Source organism: Onychomys torridus, chromosome 2, assembly GCF_903995425.1.
Source record: "Onychomys torridus chromosome 2, mOncTor1.1, whole genome shotgun sequence".
Taxonomy (NCBI): Eukaryota; Metazoa; Chordata; class Mammalia; order Rodentia; family Cricetidae; genus Onychomys; species Onychomys torridus.
In genome coordinates this window covers 147866814-147885337 of record NC_050444.1, presented here as the reverse complement: position 1 = coordinate 147885337, position 18524 = coordinate 147866814, and the positions used below count along the sequence as shown (strand labels likewise).

The window sequence follows — 18524 nt, the reverse complement described above, 5'->3', positions numbered from 1 at the left end:
TTCTCCTTCCCTGTCCAGCTGCCTTTGTTCACTGTCTCAGAGCTACCGTAAGGGGGCGCACCAGATCCAACTGCTGGCCTCAGACCCCAGCTGCTTGTTCTGCCCTTACACAGCCCCCAGCCTTCAGGCTTTCCTGATTCAGTGGAGGATGCAGGGGCTGCAGCCAAAAGGCCACGCTTCACTCATCAGCAAGCCTCTTCTATTCCGTGGCCAAACCATCTCCAGAATCCACAGACTCTTCCCTTTCTAACCTTGCCAGCCAGGTCCAGGCCACCTTTCCAGCTCATCTGCTGTTAGCCCAGCAGGTCTCACCATCTAGCCCGGAGTCTGTGTGGTGCTGGGAAAACAGGTCATATATCCACTCCCTGCCCATGAACCTGTGCCTGTCTGGCCCCGAGTCTGGAGCCATTTCCCCTAGAAGCCCCAGGGGAGCCCCTTGACAAGGCCGCTCTTCCCCTTTCCCAACACTATGGAAGATTTTCATTTATGTCTTATGCTTCCTTCCTGCAAAGAAGCCCCCATAAGGGCCAAGATATGATCAGCTACCCACTCCCCTGAGGGCCTGCCTGGCCCATAGGATGAAACGAACTAAATAACTGTGGAATGAGGAAGTGACCATTTCCTCTTATTCCCTCCCAGTGACGGAAGCTGGGAAGGTGGTTCAGTTGGTAGCATGCTGGTGTCGCACACATGAGGCCCTGGGTTAGTTGTGACACCACATAAACCAGGTGCGGTGGTGCACGGCTGTAAACCCAGCACTCAAGAGGTCAAGGCAAGGAACAGAAGTTCAAGGTCATTATTGACTACATAGTTGGTTCAAGGCCAGCCTCCAAGCCAAACCAAACAAGATTGCTATGAGGCTGGGAGGTAGCTCAGTGGGAGAGCAGTTATTCCTTTATGGAAGCCCCAAGGTTCCATTCTAGTGCAGCCCAAAGGGGGTGGGGTGGTGGGGTGTCAGAAACAACATTGCTTCCTTTCCAGCCTAAAGTCAATGCCACTCCTCAGAGGGCTTCTCTGCCCTGAGTTCATCAGTCCCTCTGGGCGCTGCCAGGTCCCCCACCCAAATGCTGGTATTTCTTCTAACCGGAGCCATCTCACTCAGCAGATTGCCTTGTTTAGTGGTTAAATGAAAGGATGGTGGGGCTAGCTCAGCGGTTAAGAGCACTTTTTCTTGCAGATGGCTCAGGTTTGGTTCCCAGAACCCACATGGCAGCTCACAATTATTTGTAACTCCAGTTCCAGTGAATCTGACGCCCTCTTCTGGCCCCCACATGCACCAGGGATGCACGTGGTACATGTATATACATGTAGGCAAATATTCATAAACACCAAATAAAAATAAATATCGTTTTTAAAGGGGTGGGTAGCTGGGTGGTAGTGCACACCTTTAATCTCAGCACCCGGGAGGCAGAGGCAGGTGGATCTTTGTGAGTTTGAGGCCAGCTTGGTCTACAGGGCTACACAGAGAAATCCTGTCTCAAAACAAAACAAAAGGAACGGCTGGGTAATGTGGCATATATTTTTAAGCCCAGCACTTGGGAGGCAGAGACAGGCAGATCTTTGCAAGTTCAAGGCTAGCCTGGTCTACATAGTTCTGGGACAACCAGAGCTACATAGAGACCCTGCCTCAGAATAAAAGAAAAGAGGAATAGATGGCTTAAGGTATGGCTAAGCCATGGGAATACGGGCAAAGTTACTCTAGTTCCCTGAGACCAGTTCAAGTTCCACAAGCTTTGCCTGTGTAAAGTGGGGATGACAATCACATCTCCTTTCTAGTCATTCCCAACACGCTCAGCACATAGTCAACACTGCTACCCTTATTCAGAGCCTCCCGGGGAACTTGGTCCAAGTGAGTGCTGCTAAGGAGCTGTTAGATGGTGACTGTGGATGTAGAGAGGGCGGTAGAGAGAAGAGATGGCGTGAGGACCTGGAGGAGGGGCCTGGCTCCCACTGAGGAGAGTAGGGCAGCTTCCTGCAAGAAGGGAACCTTCCCCCATTTCCAGGCAGATGAGGAAGTTAGCCTGGTAAGACGGCAATGGCACATGGCCACACCTGTCTTCTGTGTGAAACAGCATGGGGTTTGCCTGAGCGGCTGCCTATCACTGAACCACGAACCTCTCAGTGCCAAGAGGCCGTTTCCCCTTGATTCCATTTTCAGGATGTTCCTGGGCACACACGGCTGTGCCCGCCCTCAGCTGGCTGCTCACTGAGGATAGAATGTTCACCTAGTGGCTCCCCATTAAGTCAGTGGCCCTCCCAGGTCAGGGGAGCAGTACCTCCTTGTGGATGGACCCCACCACCACCACCACCACTGGTGGCTCTACCTTGGCAACCCTCCAAAGAGGAGGCTGTTCATCCATTCTGTAGATGCAGGTAGACACTGCCCAGCTCCATCCAGTGGCTAGGGAGACAAGCAGAAGCCCCATGAGGTCATGCTCTGGGTTCAAATCTTCTCCTGGAGACTTCTGGCTGGGTCACCTTAGGGAGAATCTATCCCCTCTCTGAGCTTCACTTTTCTCAACAGTTCAAAAAAATGACAAGGTGATGTAACTCAGTGGTAGACCACTTGTCTAGCATGCACAAAACCTGGGTTCCGTTCCCAGCACCACAAAATATATTTAAAATGCATATAATGATGATGATGATGATGATAATGATAATAATAAAAGGGGCAAATCAATCAATCAATCAATCAAACAAAAAAAGCTGGGTGGTAGTGGCACATGCCTGTAATCCCAGCACTCGGGAGGCAGAGGCAGGTGGGTCTCTGTGAGTTTGAGGCCAGCCTGGTCTACAAAGCAAGTTCCAGGACAGCCTCCATAGCTACAGAGAAACCCTGTCTCGGAAAAAAAAAATACAAAAAAAAAAGGGGGGTAAATCACAGATAAATGTATTCTTTGGATCATTGATAAAGACCTGGAGAGGAACAGGCTGTCAGTACATGGCCACCAGTGAGGTGTAGTGCCCTCCTGACCATTATTAGACTTCCAGAGCCAGGAGTGACGGCACATAGCTGGAATCGGAGCACTCGCAGGATCAGAAACTCAAGGTCCCTGGCTGCAAGGTGAGTTTGAAACCAACCTGGGGACCCTGTCTCAAAACGAAACAAAAAAGCACCCTAGGAAAGGAGGTTGCAAGGGGTTAAATAGTCCCAGCCAGGAGCCAATCAGGGCTGGCGGGGGCGGAGCCAGGCTGCAGCTCGGAAAGCTAGCTGGACCGACCAGATGCTTACTGGCGTGGGACCCGGAGCTGCCGGTTGTGGGGCAGGAGCAGGATCGGAGCGTAGGTCTTGGCCTCTGCCCTGTGACAGCTCCCAGCTGGAGGGTGCAGGGGAGCTGCCCGGGCTAGGGGCCACAGCAGAAGGGAAGAAGAACAGGAGCCCGAATCCTCTCATCCCCCAGGCAGCAGGCATGGGCTGCATCCGGACTCTAACTTCAGCTGGCCCTGGTGGCCCACATGGGCATAAGGTCTATTTTTAGATCTGCCACAGAAAGCTAACCACCAAGCTACAGTGGTAGTCAGGGTTTCTCAAGGGCTGTTGGGGCAGAGGCAGGAGTGGGTGGGAGAGACCAGCCCTGCTTCCTTCCACATCACCCTTGGCCACCCCCCAGCCACCCATCCCGAGCCCAGACTAGTTCTCCATGGACTGTCAGACAGCCTGCCTCTGGGCCAAGGGCAAGGTCAGGGGGTGCAGCCACGAGGGCAGATGGACACGGTCTTCTGGTCTGGGCAAGGGTTGCGTCAGCCCAAGCAGGGGCCCAGGGCAGAGGTCTCTGATGAGAGGGCAAAGGCTGACCAGGTTGTGGGAAGGCATGTTCAGAAAGTCAGGGCCTCCCCCAAGGGGTCAGTCCCACAGGTGGCCAGTAACGCTGTTTGAACATAGGCAGGGAGCCTGCCTTTAATGAGCCTCAGTCTCCCCTTCTGTGCAGTGAGAGTGCTGAATCGGGATTCCCAGATCCTCTCTCCTGCCCTGGGGTCCCCACCTTCCCCATTTGCTACAGAAATTCCTGACTTCCTTCTGGCCCTGGCTGCGGGTGGCCACATGCCCCTGTGGAAAAGGAAGTCCCTCTGGCTGGTACTGTCAGCCTCCTGGTTCCTTCTCATCCTCCTGGGAGTCTTCCCCTTTCGCCTGGAAGTACCACCTGGACCTCTACCAGGGAGCTCCCAAAGCTGGCCACGCTGGTTGGATGCTGCTTTTCTACAGAGTTTCTCCCAGTCTGAGACACTCCCAGAAGATGCCCCACAGCTTCCTCAAGCCTCCCGGGGGAGCAGCTGCACCTGGGGGGCCTGCTTTGACACCTCCAAATGTAAGGGAAATGTCCTCAACATCTTTGTGCACCTCCCAGCTGGTCCAACCACTGAGGCTCATCGGAGGATCCGGGACTTCTTGGAAGGCTCCCGATACTATGCACTTAGCCCAGCAGAAGCTTGTCTCCACCTCTTTCTCCCCAGCCAGGACCACAGAGGAGCATGCGGGCCCCTGCCTCCATACTGGAATGGGGGCCGGAACCATCTGGTCCTCAGTCTGTATCCAGCCCCCTGCACCAGGCTGGGACAGGCGATGGTAGCTGAGGCCAGCCCCTCCTTGGACATCTTCAGACCAGGCTTCGATGTAGCTCTCCCATATCTTCCTGCAGCTCACCCATTGCAAGGTGGGGCTCCTGGCCAGCTGCAGCAGCATAGTCCCCAGCCTGGAGCCACCTTCCTGGCAGTTGCAGAGGAGAGAGGCAGGTGGCGCACCATAAGCACCCGTGCCTCAGCCTGCCCTTGGGGCAGGCACTGTGAGCAAGACCCCGGACCCCATCAGTAAGTAAATCTACCCTTGGGGAGCTGAATGGGAGGGGCTGCTAAAGGAGCAAGTCCAGAGGATGGAGTGTAGGGCAAGAGTGACATCCTGTCCGAGTGAGCTAGTCCTGACAAAACCAGTCTCAGCTGCAGTAGGCGAGATAGAGTTATGATAGCCGAGTGGACTTCCACCAAGATAATTGTCTCAAAGCATGTGAAAGGCAGTTTTTGGAATTCTCCCTTGAGGAAATCTTAGAAGCACAACATGGCTCGCTCCTGCTCCCCTCCCTGGTTCCTGTCACCCTAGTCCCTCCCACTCTTAACATTTTATGTAACAGACTTTTATATATCACTCACTTGGTGTAAGCACCTCCATAAAAAATGGCTACAGCCGGGGGAGGGAGATCAGTCTTATGGTATTTGCCTTAAGAATATAAAGACAGGAGTTCAAGCCCCATCCCACCCCCACTCCCACCCTATGCAAAAGCCCAGTGCTGAAGAGGTAGAGACAGAAGATCCCTAGGGATGAAAAGAGTGAGTTTTAGGTTCCCTGCCTTAAAAAATAAAGTAGGGAGATGGCTCGGTGGGCAAAGGCCCTTGCCTGCAAGCCTGACAACCTGAGTTCAGTCCCTGAGCCCACAAGCTAGAAAGAGAGACAGATTCCTGGGAATTGTCCTCTGACGTCCCATACACTCTCCAAGGCACATAGGCACCCATGCACACGAATAAATAGATAAATGTGAAAAAATAAAATAAGGTGGAGAGTGACTGAAAAAGACACCTAACCTCAATCTCTGGCCTACACACACACACACACACACACACACACACACACACACACACACTATTTATATAATAAAATAGTTCTAACCACCGTCACTAAAGTATCTGAATTCTAAAAACAGTATAGGTTAGGCAACTTAACCTGTGGCCACCGGGCCAGAGTGAGCACGGCCAATATTTTAATGCAGAACTGTCTCCAAAGCCTTCAGTATGACGGTTCTGTGTTTTAAGCAAGAGTTATGATCAATCCTGTCAAAGGCCTCAAGGGAACCACAGAGACTGGTAACTGGTCCCAGCTGGAAACTGCTCTTGTGTCTAATTTTGGAGATTAATCTCTCAAGGAAATAACAGCCTTTGATTTTAGAAAGATGACTTAGGTCAGATTGGGAGAACTTCATACCAGAGAGAATGCATAACAGGAGGGCATGGAGCGCTTGTATAGAAACAGCCCTCCACCTGTGTGCTGCTCTGTAGGGCACAGTTCCAATGCTTAAGTGACCTAAGCCTGTCACTCCTAATTACTGAACCCTTGTGTTTCCAGCTTCTAAGGTTGCCCAGGCTGTGGGGCCCAGGGTTCCCTCTCCATCACCCCAGGGCAGACCTGAGTTTATAGTCCTTAGGTGTGTCTGTCTTTTGCCTCCTCCTGTGGTCTCCCTCCCTGTCCTCCAGCTGGGCTCTTCTGAGCTTAGTTTCCCCCAGGACTCCTTCCCATGGCCAAGCTCCAGTTCTGCCTCTGGGCTCTGAAGGGAATGAAATCCTTACCCTCCTGGGGGCACTTGGAAGACCTCCTGGGAACCTGCCCTGTCATTGCCATGGCCAGCCCTTCTGGAGACAGAGAACTTGGGGCTCCTCAGGCCCAGAGCCTAACAGGAACTCTCCTCTGGTGACAAGGCTCCCATGTCAGGGTCACCAAGCCCTCTCTTTTCCCACTGTGCACTCACTGGCTCTGCTTGCTCACCGGAAGTCCCTCTTTGGGCTAGCTTTAGTTATTACTTGGTGTGTTGAGGGAAAACTGTTCCAGCGTAGCATAGGCCACCTGTAGACACTTGGGTAGCTGTTTGCTTTCTGCCGTGGCCTACTGGGAAGGTTCAGGGTAGACCCTGATGGCCTTGAGCATGCAATAATTCTGCTGCCTTTGCTTCCTGAATGTGGGGATAGGGACTACAGGTGTATGTCTCTCCATCCTGCTCCGGGCAGCATTTCCCATGATGCCTTTATTTCTAAGATCTGCTGTGTGGTGGCCATTCATTGTCCTCAGTTTCTCGGAAGTACCTGGCAGCTGCCTAGGCCAAACAGCACAGGGACAGAGTGAGAGAGGGAGGTCAGCCCCAAAAGACAGCCTGAATAAACAAGCACCGGCCAAAGAAAGAGGCACTTCAGTCCCTGCCCTGTCCTACATTCCCTGGCTGGCAGGCAGGTGGTGGCAGAGGTTACCCAGGGGACTGTGGTCTCCCCACTCTCCTCCATTATTGCTGATTCTCCAGCATCTTCCACTGGAGATATTAGTCCCCATCTCGGGGCACAGGAAACAGACTCAGGGAGCTGTGTGTGGGGCTCTTTGCTCCCCAGGTCCCCCCACTTTTCTGACCAAGTGCTCAGGGGGGTGGTAGTGGGGGGTGGGATTCAGAACTGCACTTTTTGTTCCCATGCCAGTGTTTTTCCACGCTGGTTGAATAGTCTCCTGTTGCCTTGGAATAAGGGCCCGCCCACTGAAATTGTAATTTCTTTATTTTTATGAATAGGTGATTCATTCACAGTATGAAGAATTCCAATAGTACAAAGGGGTACACATTCAAAAGCCCCCCTTCCACCTGGCTCGACCACCCAGATTTCCTGTCCAGAGCTGAGCACTGGTTCCTTCATCTTGTGTGTCTTTCTTTTCTGGGGAGCTCTGTACACCCAGGGTATATGTATGTGCTCCCATATACCTCTTCTGTTTGTTTGATTGTTTGAGTTTTCTGAAACAGGGTCTACCATAGCCCAGGCTGCTTTTCAACTCACTGTGTGGATGAGGATGGCTTTGAACGCTGGATCTTCCTGCCTCTGCCACCCAAGAACTGAGATTACAGATGTGTGCCACCAGGCTCGGCCTCTTCTCCATTTTTAAAAGTCTATACATGCCTGTGGTGTGCATACAGGCATGCTAGCTCACATGTATGTGGCCACATATGTGTGGGGTCCACGTACACAAGTGTGCACATGCGTGTGGAGGCCCCAAGTTGATGGCTGTCTTCCCCAATTGGTTTTTTTTTTAAAGATTTATTTATTTATTATGTATACAGAAGAGGGTGCCAGATCTCATTACAGATGGTTGTGAGCCACCATGTGGGTGCTGGGAATTGAACTCAGGACCTCTGGAAGAACAGTCGGTGCTATTAACCTCTAAGCCAACTCTCCAGCCCTGTTTTTTACCTCATACATGGAGGCAGGGTCCCTCTCTTGAACCCAGACCTTGGCCATTCACCTAGTCTAGCCAGCCAGCTTGCTCACAGGATCCCATCTCATGAATACCTCATGTTCAGATTACAAGTGGACTGCCATGCCCCACTCAGCATTTCACTGGGCATTGGGGGATCTAAAGGCACAAGGGAGGGAGGCTATAGAGCAAGAGTTCTCAACCTGTGGGTCGTGACCCCTTTTTCAGGAATTTGGAATTTACATTATGATTCACAACAGTAGCAAAATTACAGTTATGAAATAGCAACAAAAATATTTCTAGCCGGGCAGTAGTGGTGCACGCCTTTAATCCCAGTACTCGGGAGGCAGAGGCAGGCGGATCTCTGTGAGTTCGAGGCCAGCCTGGGCTACCAAGTGAGTTTCAGGAAAGGCGCAAAGCTACACAGAGAAACCCTGTCTTCAAAAACAAAAAACAAAAACAAAAATTTCTGTGGTGGTAGTGGTAGCGGGGGCTCACCACAGCATGAGGAACTGTGTTAAAGGGTCACAGTGTTAAGAAGGTTGAGAACCACGGCTCTCAAGTCCTGCTCTACTTCAGAGCTAAGTATCTCTTCAGGCCTCAGTCTTTTCACCTGGCTGGGATATCAAGGAGGGCTTCCTGGAGAAGGTGTCACTGAGTCAGGTCTTTGCTACAGAACAGAAGGAACTGCCCATGTGAGGCAGAGAGGGCCTCAGGATGAGGGGAGAGGGCATGCAGAGGCACAAAGGTGAGATGGAGGGGAACTAAAGCCAAGGGGTACAGTCAGTGCAGTGGGCCCCTTTTCTCTGTTGGCTCCTTTTCGTTCCGTACAGCTTACTGGAGGGGAGTTGGGCCTGCCTGGCCAGTGCTATGGCTTTTAATGTGATAAGGGGGTGATGTTTGTTTTGTGGTTCCTTCCAGAGGCTCCTGGTGCACCCCTGAATTTATCCCTCTTGATGACTGAAATAACCAGGGATTGGAATTGGCACATCTTGGTTCTCACCACAGCCTGGTCCCTCTTCCTGAGACTCAGTCCCCCTTAGTGATCAGAAGTGCTCGTACTGAAACTGCCTGATTGATCCTGCTGGAGGTCAGGCTCAGGAGAGAGCAGCTGAGGAGGCTCCTGGGTGGCCCCCTTCATGCACCTTACTGAGCACTGTGTGCACCCATTGGGTCCCCTCTGGCCGTTCTTCCCTAGCTGGACTGTAGGTTTAGTTCTCTGGGCTAGCAGACCCAGATTGGTGGTACTGGAGAGGCTGTGACTCTGGGCTCTCCCTCAGACTTACTGCACAACTGATCATGGCCCTGGGGCTGGGGGAGGAGGAGGGGGGAACAGAGGAGGCCTGTCCTCCAAGACAGGCCCGTGGGCAAGAGTTTCCTGTGCGGTTCCAGGCTGGAGGCCCAGCCCACCTCAGTACAGAGAAGCCTTTCATGGCTGGGCCACCAGTGTGGGAATGCTGGATGTGGAGGTCACTCAGGTGATGGGGAGGGCTGGATGTGGAGGTCACTCAGGTGATGGGGAGGGCTGGGTGTGGAGGTCACTCAGGGGATGGGGAGGGCTGGGTGTGGAGGTCACTCAGGGGATGGGGAGGGCTGGATGTGGAGGTCACTCAGGGGATGGGGAGGGCTGGGTGTGGAGGTCACTCAGGGGATGGGGAGGGCTGGATGTGGAGGTCACTCAGGGGATGGGGAGGGCTGGGTGTGGAGGTCACTCAGGGGATGGGGAGGGCTGGATGTGGAGGTCACTCAGGGGATGGGGAGGGCTGGGTGTGGAGGTCACTCAGGGGATGGGGAGGGCTGGATGTGGAGGTTACTCAGGTGATGGGGAGGGCTGGATGTGGAGGTTACTCAGGTGATGGGGAGGGCTGGGTGTGGAGGTTACTCAGGTGATGGGGAGGGCTGGGTGTGGAGGTCACTCAGGGGATGGGGAGGGCTGGGTGTGGAGGTCACTCAGGGGATGGGGAGGGCTGGAGTGGATGTGGAAGGAAGGACTTAACATTCAGGCCCCTCCCACTTTGTAAATGAGGGAACTGAGGTACAAGGAAGAGGAGGGAGATGTCTGAGGCCACCAAGGGCTTGCAGGGGTTCTGAATCCCCACAGAGCAGTGAGCAGAGGAGATGCCAGGCCACTGCTTACGTTCCTGTCAGTGTGGCTATGTGTCTGAGGACACGGTGGGTGTCAACATCTCGGGACTGTGGAAAAGTCGCTGCTGGCCACTGGGGCCACCAAGCTCAGGCTCCTGTGACCAGAGACCTTCCTGCACCTTCTCAGGACCCACCCAGGAGAAACACTACTCAAGGCCACCTTCTGCCTCATTCCTGGCCACCGATCTGCCGCTTCCTGCTTCCTCCAAGCCCTTCAGGTACACCCCAACCTGAGTATCCCCAGCCTCTGCACCTCCACCCTCGAGCGAGCGGGAATGCTGGGCCCATGCACATGGGAAGGGGGTTCCCTGTCTCCTTCCCCCACCCCACCCCCGCAAAAAGAAAAATATATTCTCCTCTTTATCCTTTCCCTAACAGCAGGGGCTGCTCCCTTGGACTGGGGTGGTGGTGAGAGTGTGCAGGGAGGGGCCGGCCCCCCAATGACTGCCCTGCCCCCCAGGCCGGCTGTATCCCTGTGCTCCTCAGCCCTCGCTGGGAGCTGCCTTTCTCTGAAGTCATCGACTGGACCAAGGCAGCCATCATTGCTGATGAGAGGCTCCCGTTGCAGGTAGCTCAGGGTCTGTACCATGGTGGGGGGCACTTCAGGGGAGGGACCCCAGGAACTTGCCCCCTTCTAGTCATTGCCTCCGGGGCCCCCATAGACATAGCTGAAGGTGGAGCCGCTGGAGGGTGCTGAGAGCAAGTTCTGAGACACTGTGAGCCTCAGTTTCCCCATCTCAACAAGGGGATAAGTTAGATCTGGTGATCTCTGGGGCTCAGCTGAAAGAAAGTGAGTAAGACCCTGTGTCTTTTCCCTCTGATGAAATTAATTTTGTCTGGGTCTGAAGAATACATGGGAGCTGCCCCGAGGAGTCGGAGGAGTTAGGTCCGAGGAGGAGGCGTGAAAGTGAGCAGTGGTTATCCTTTAACTGGGCATGGTGGCCACACCTAGAGTCCCGACACTAGGGGGTGTAAGGCAGGGAGACAAGGAATTCAAGGTCATCTTCTACCACATAGCAAGTTGGAGGTAGCCTGGGATAGTCTCAAAAAGAAACATTCGTGACATGCTTGGACACACACACACACACACACACACACACACACACACACACACACGTCTCTACATGACCTAAACGGGCATTTTCTAGTTGAGTCTTTACAACCACCTATGAGGGAGGCGTTTAATGTGCCCATTCCACAGATAGGAAAAATGAGACTGGAGGTGTTGTGACAGTTACTGTCTCCCCCTCTCCACTTTGGTATTTTGGATAGAGTCTCATGTAGCCCAGGCTGGCCTTAAGCCCCCTGTGCAGCCTAGAATGATCTTGAACTTCTGATCCTGCTTCCAGCTCTCGAGTGCTGGGATTACAGGCATGTGTCAGTGGTGACAGTTTATGTGGTGCTGAGGATCGAAGCCCAGGGCTTTGCGCATGCTCTGCAGGCACTTTGTCAACTGAGTCCCTCTGTTTCCCCCCCCCCCCCCCCCCCCCCACACCCCCAGCCATTTTGTTTTTGTTTTTTACCCTTTGTTTTTGTTTTGTTTCTAAGACAAGGGCTCTTAGTCCAAGCTGGCCTTGAACTCAAGACCCTCCTGCCTCTGCCTGCCAGGTGCCAGGATTTACAGGTATATGCCACCTCTCCTAACATTAAGTGTCACTTAAAACCAGCTCTGTGTGACCCTGAGCACAGGGTGCACATCACTGGCAGCTCTCAATTCCCAGAGCTCTGACATCAGCTTTCTCCTTTCTGGAGTCAGTCAGGGCCCAACTCCAGGCCTCCTCTTTTTCTCTCTCTGCGCCTCCAGGTCCTGGCTGCTCTCCGTGAAATGCCGCCTTCGAGGATTCTCTCCCTGCGGCAGCAGACCCAGTTTCTGTGGACTGCTTACTTCTCCTCAGTGGAAAAAGTCATCCATACCACACTAGAGGTGAGGGAGACTCATCTGCAGCCCCCCTCTCCCCTCCCCTCCCCACCTCCGCTCTTCCCCCTCCATCCTTCTCTCCATCCTTCTCTCCCTGTGTTGTGGGTCCTCCCTTGGTGCTTCTGGGAAGACCCAGTTGTGGTTGTGCGGTCCTGAGCTTGCCCTTGTCAGGGACACCACTGTGGCCCCATGGATTTCAAACACAGGCTCACTCTGATAGCAGAGGCAGTCTGGAGTGCTGGGTTGGGAAAGAGTTCGGTTCTTTCAGAATTTTGAGTCCTGAAAGAATGGCATAACCCCACACTTGCGTCTGTGGGAGTGAGGAAAGGAGGGAAGGGCATGTCACCCTCTGTCACCTGTACATTCCCACTACAGCAGAAGGCTCCTCTGGCTTCTAGCTTCTCTGCTGTTCTGCACCAGAAAGAAGTGGGGTTCCCATCCCCCTCACTCCTCAGGCCCCGCCTCTTTCAGGCTCTGCCCCTCCTCTGGCCCCACCCACAACCTGCTGTCTGAGCCCCCACATTAGCCATTCCCGCTGCAGGCCGCCTCCTCTTTCCACAGATCATTCAGGACCGGATGCGGGGTGCCTCAGCTCACCCCTCTCTGATGTGGAACAGCCCCCCAGGGGCACTCCTGGCTCTCCCCACTTTCTCCACAAGCCTGAAGGATTTCCCCTTTTATCACGTGCAACAGGGTATGTCCAGGGGATGGGGCAACTTGAGGTGACCCCAGCTCTCCCCAGGTTTGCTCTCCTGATCTCCTGGTTCTTTGGGGTCCCCCAACTCAGGTCACTCTCCAAGGAGCTCCACCTTCTTCCTCCTAACTAACTGCCTGTGTCTCCTTCCTGCAGGCTCCCTCCCTGAGAGCAGCTTCAGCGCCCTGATCTGGGTAGGGGTCTCCGGTGAGCCCTTGCTGAAGCTTATCCAGGCGGTGGCAGGTTCCCGGCACTGTGCCCAGGTCTGGCCCCACCCCGCCCCCACAGCTGGAGCCCTGGGGTCCAGGGAGGACGCAAGGAACAGAGCAAGGCCCTAGATGAGCGAGCACACATCTGTGGGGAAGGCACAGGGAGGATTTCCAAAGAGTCTTGCTGACTTTAAGGCTCAAGTTTCTCGTTCTTTCCCTGAACTCCGTCAGAACTGGTGAAGTCCTAGAAGAGCTGGCACTTCTTGGTGAGGCTGGAAGGAAGCATTCATTCATTCTTTCATCCATTCTTTCACCTTGAGACCTCACCTGGGGCATTAGTGCTGAGGACCAAAGAAGAAGCAGGAGGAGACTCCTCCCCACCATTTGTAATGTTAGCAGTTCTTGGTGCCAACACCGTCCAGTCTCCCTTACAGAGAACACAGGTTGCCCGGTGTAGTGGCTCATGCCTGTAATCCCAGCACTTGAGCTGAGGCAGGAGGGATGCTGAGGGTTGGAGGCAGTGAGTATAAGGCCAGCTGAGACTATGTAACAAGATCCTGTCTGGAAAGCCATAAGACAAGCAAACAAAAACCAAACAGGGCTGGAGAAATGGCTCCTTGGCTAGGAGCTCTTGTTCTTTGGAGAGCCCAGGTTCAGCTCCCAGCACCCACATGATGGCTCACAGCCACTGGTGACTTCAATCCCAGGGGACCTGGCGTCTCTTCTTACCTCTGTAGGCCCCAGGCAGGCAGGCAGGCACCTGGCTCACAGACACGCAAGCAGAACCTTTGTGCACATAAAATAAATAAATCGATCTAGAACCAACAAAAACCCACCAAAGAATCCAGGTTGGTTCTCAGAGGGAGGGGGTAGCTAGGCCAGGGTTCAGGGGGAGCCGCTGTAGATGGGGCCTTGGGACGGGCAGGGACGACACAGAGGAGAGTACAAGCGTTAGAGGGAAGGGGTGTTGCATGTAAAGAGAGGCACACGACTTTACTAACAGCATTTGGGAGGCAGAGGCAGACTGAATTCAAGCCGGGTCTACATAGTGAGTTCGAAGACAGCCAGGGCTACAGACAGAGACCCTGTTTAGGAAGACCACACTAATGTGTGTGTGAGCGTGTGTGTGTGTGTGTGTGTGTGTGTGTGTGTGTGTGTGTGTGTGTGACAGTTTTACTACCTAGCACTGGTCAGCCTTGGCTAGACTCAGAGATCTGCTTCCCTCTGCCTCCCAAATGCTGGTATTACAGACATTCACCACCACCTGTCTCAACCAGAATGCTTTTTTTTGTTTGTTTTTCAAGACAGGGGTTTCTCTGTGTAGTTTTGGTGCCTATCCTGGATCTTGTTCTGTAGACCAGGCTGGCCTCAAACTCAGAAATCTGCCTGCCTCTGCCTCCCGAGTGTTGGGATCAAAGGTGTGTGTCACCACCGTCTGGCCTCAACCAAAATTCTTGCCTTTCAGAAGAGCAGGGGCAAGTCTAAAGGTGGCAATAAAGGGGCATGTGTCCACTGAGCACCACCCCCAGCCCCACTCCCCCACCCCCGTCTCATGTGTGCATAAGTAGCTGCTCTCCGTGATCCATCCATCACCAGGACTCCCCTTCTAATCCTGACCCCAGACTTCAGATACATCCCCTTTCTTCCTAGATCCTGATCCTCTGGAGCAGTGAGAAGCCACCCCCTGACAGGTGGCCCGAGACAGTGGTGCCCTTAACCGTCATTGAGGGGCACAGGAAGGTGACGGGGGAAGACTCCCACTGGGGACCAGGGAGGGCTGACATCAGGATGTTTTGAGCCAAGCTGGGATTCTCTATGTGTCTAAAGGAATCAGGCCATGGGTTCTAGCTGCAGGTCTAATTGGAATGATTCTCTTACACTAGGGTGGGTCTCAGTGGTACACATTTGCCTGCTATGTGCAGGGTCCTGGGTTCCATTTCCAGGCCTGGGAAATACACTTCTAGAGCCCTAAGATTCCTGTAATATGGGAGGCAAGAGACTGCATGGATGTCTCGAATAGGGTAAGGTCTGGATGAGGAACGTGGGTCCATGGAGAAATGCTAGACAGTGCCATAGTGGGCTGCCACGGGTGGGAGCTGGGAACCTGCACACGCCACATCGTATGCACCCTGGGCCGGGCCGGTACTTGTAGGCAAGACACTTTCATCTCTCCAAGTCCGATGCTTTCAAATAATTGATCCAGGGTTGGTAAGAGTGAATCATATGATAGTAGAGGGAACCCTAGAGGCCAAGCTACAGGGCCCTTAGAGATGAAGGGGAACTGCAGTCCAGGCTTGTGAGTAGGCAGGCTTCTGTAGTCCTGGCTTCCCTTCTATACCCCATCTGACGGGCTCACTCTTACTGGGTGGGGGTTGAGGGGTGTTTTGCATGGCTGAGTTGCCCTCAACTCTCTCTGCCCCACCACAGGCCAGTGACCGATTCTTCCCGTACAGTGACATCAGCACCAACGCCATCCTCAGCCTTGATGCCCGAAGTGATCTTTCTACCAGTGAGGTGAGGGCACTTCAGTATTGGTGAAATTATTAAGGCCACTCCACGTAGTTAAAAGGGAGGTTTATTTTGTGGGGTAACTTACAAATGAAGGGATAGGTTGTAGGGTCTGGCAAAGGTATGGCGCAGTCTGGCGGTGTTCTCTGGAGAACTCTACTCTCCCAGAACCAAGAGAGAGACCTCCTCCCGATCCTGGGTCTTCTGCTTCCTTCCCCTGCCCCGCCTTGTGGGCGTGACCATTACCGAAGCCTCAATGGGAGTTGGAACTTCCAGGCCCAATGCTGGGATGGCTACCCACTACACTTCAGCTTCCTCAGGTTCCCAAGCCCTGAAATCCAGCCCTGTGCCTCTGGCTGGGCAAGTTCCCCAAGCTCCACAGAGACACTCATCTTAAACTTCTGGTAAAACTCCCAGTGATGGCACCCATCCCGTCCCCTAAACCTCGCCCTAACCCCTCAGGCAGGTTGTTTCCCACCCCCACGCCCCACCTTAGGCTATAAGGATTTGGGTCAGGAAGTTCCTCCTCATAGCTCGCTTAAATCCCTCTGCAGGTGGACTTTGCCTTTGTGGTGTGGCAGAGCTTTCCTGAACGGATGGTGGGCTTTCTGACTTGGAACCACTTCTGGGATGAGGCCCGGGGTGGATGGGGCTACAGTACAGAGATGTCCAATGAATTCTCCATGGTCCTCACTACAGCTGCCTTCTACCACAGGTACAGACGTTGGTCCCAGCACAGGGAGAAAGGTGCAGGGTCTCCAGTCCCGACCTAGGAGTGGGTGGGTGGGTTCCTGCTTCTGGAGTCAAGGTTCAAGGCCTAGATAAACCTGTTGCCAGTAATGTGATCTTGGGGGGCATCTCCTTACTTGTTTTTAAGCTGGGGTGGGAAGCTAGCTCACTCGGTAAGAGAGCTTGTCTGGCATGTGCAATGCCTGGGTTCCATCCCCAATTCTGAGTAAAAGTGGGCATGATGGCACATATCTGTAATCCCAGTACTGGTTCAGTGGAAGCAGGGGGATCAGGAATTCAAGATCACACTCAGCTGGGTAGTGAGTTTGCAGTCAGCCTGGGATGTTTGAAACCCTGACTCAGAGACAGGGCCCCCCTGTGCAGCCCAAGCTGAGCTCAGGTGTGTGAGCTGCGCTCAAGCATGAGAACTTCCTGTCTTCCTGAATGTTGAGATTACAGGTGTGGTTCCCCCACCAGACTTGGCTTCTGCGGCCTCTTGAAAGTTATTCTGTAATCTGTTTAAACCTCATCCATGTATCGTGGAATGTTTTATAGATTTTTCCAAGGAGCTCTGCATGGCGCTCTCAGGATGGAGAAGGGTAATCCTCATGAGTGCAGAGCGGGTCCAGTTTTTACAGTCTCCCTGAAGCAGATCTTTGGGTAGCCAGGTTTGATGGCTTTGGAACCATCTACTACTCCCACTCCCACCAAGCCTAACTCTGTCAGAGTTCAGACCTGGGAGCCCAGAAAATGGACCCCAAGGAGGGGTTGGAAGGATAGAGAATACCACATCCCCTAAGCAAAGGGTCCCTTGGAGAGCTGGTCATGCCCAGTACAGGAGCTCCCTGTGAGAGGGGTTAGGGGTGGGGTACAGGTCTTGGAAAGTGGCTTGAGGTCTGGGTCAAAGGAAGGAGAATAGATCCCGCCTGCAGCCGATCCCTGTCTCCCCACTGCCTGAGGTTTACCTTATACCTTACAGGTATTACCACACCCTCTTCACCCACTCCCTGCCTAAGACCCTGAGGACCATGGCAGATGACACTCCCACCTGTGTGGACGTCCTGATGAACTTCCTGGTAGCAACTGTCACCAAGCTGCCCCCTATCAAGGTGCCTTATGGCAGGCAGCAGCACCAGGAGGCTGCCCCACTGGTGAGAGGCCTCCAGGAACTGGTCCTCACTAGGAAAGCACAGGTTTGGAAAGGAAAAGAGTGGATTCTCTCTTGCCGTCTAATCTAAATTTTTCTTGCTGCGGCAGGGGTGAGGGTTCAAAAAACAAGCTTCATGGATACTTTTCTCTTCCACCTCTTAGGCCGCTGAGGGACCTGGACCGGGACCAGAGCCTCAGCCTCTGGCTCAGGACTGCATCAACCGTGTGGCAGCGGGGTTCGGCCACATGCCTCTGGTGTCCTCTCGAGTGCGTCTGGACCCAGTACTGTTCAAGGACCCGGTGTCCGTGCAACGCAAGAAGTACCGCAGTCTAGAGAAGCCCTAGGCAAAGTGCTGCCGCTGCCTGCTGGACAGCAGAGAACCAATCAAGACGCATAAAAGTCATGTCCCGGCTTGCCAATCACGACAGGGCGCCCTCAGGGGCGGGGTCTCCCCTTGGCTGCGGCGGGACAGCGTTTGGTTTGGCATCGGCCGGGGCACAAGCTGATTCCGGTTCCTGAAATGCCTTTCTCTGTATCTCTGACTGTTCCATTCCTGACCCGCATGCCCACTCACCTCCTTGGTGGTCTCAAAGTCTCAGGCTGAGTGCTTGGGCACACCGTCCGGCCCCAGGACGGGCCTAGGAGCTCCAGAGGGCGGATCCTGCCCCTCCTCTCTTCGGTCTGGCAGGTGCATCGTAAATATTTGACCTATAGCTACAAGAGTATTAACTGGATGCCAGCGTGGGCAGAGTGTGCACGAGACAAAACTCCCCTGCCCTGGAGTCCCTAGTTCACAAAGAAAGCAGACATCCGTAGACACCAGGGTTGCTAGGCTCCATCAAGACTAGCAGCGCTGCGCTACCAATCTTCACCACTAGAGGTCAGCTGCTGTACCGCTCAGCTGCTGTACCGCTCTCCCTTCGAAAGGATGGAATTTGGTTTTGATTTCTTGAATTTTTTTTCTTTCTTTCATTTTTCGTTTTCCAAGACAGAGTTTCTTTGTATAGTCCTGTCTGTCCTGGAACTCATTCTGTAGACCAGGCTAGCCTCGAACTCACAGAGCTCCACTTGCCTCTGCTTTCTAAAGAGCTGGGATCAAAGGCGTGCACCACCATCGCCTGGCTCTTTCTTGAATTTTTTTTTTGAGGGTGGCCGTTGGGGAGTGAGACAAGGTCTTGACTCTGTAA

At 53.6% G+C, this 18524-nt stretch overlaps 1 protein-coding gene across 2 annotated transcripts; it reads left to right on the top strand.

Moving 5' to 3' along the window:
- The first annotated feature begins 3195 nt into the window (after nt 1-3195).
- Extl1 (exostosin like glycosyltransferase 1) lies at nt 3196-18320 on the top strand. 2 transcript variants are annotated; one of them, XM_036178222.1, is made up of 11 exons: nt 3196-4806; nt 10257-10347; nt 10590-10697; nt 11934-12053; nt 12609-12741; nt 12898-13004; nt 14601-14690; nt 15378-15464; nt 16013-16173; nt 17167-17380; nt 17499-18320. In XM_036178222.1, the coding sequence occupies exons 1-11, from the start codon at nt 3902-3904 to the stop codon at nt 17679-17681; spliced, it is 2199 nt and encodes a 732-aa protein (XP_036034115.1). In that variant the 5' UTR covers nt 3196-3901; the 3' UTR covers nt 17682-18320. The 2 variants fall into 2 exon arrangements, with proteins under 2 accessions (XP_036034115.1, XP_036034116.1); XM_036178223.1 differs by lacking the exon at nt 3196-4806 and adding an exon at nt 9082-9462.
- The last annotated feature ends 204 nt before the right edge of the window (nt 18321-18524 follow it).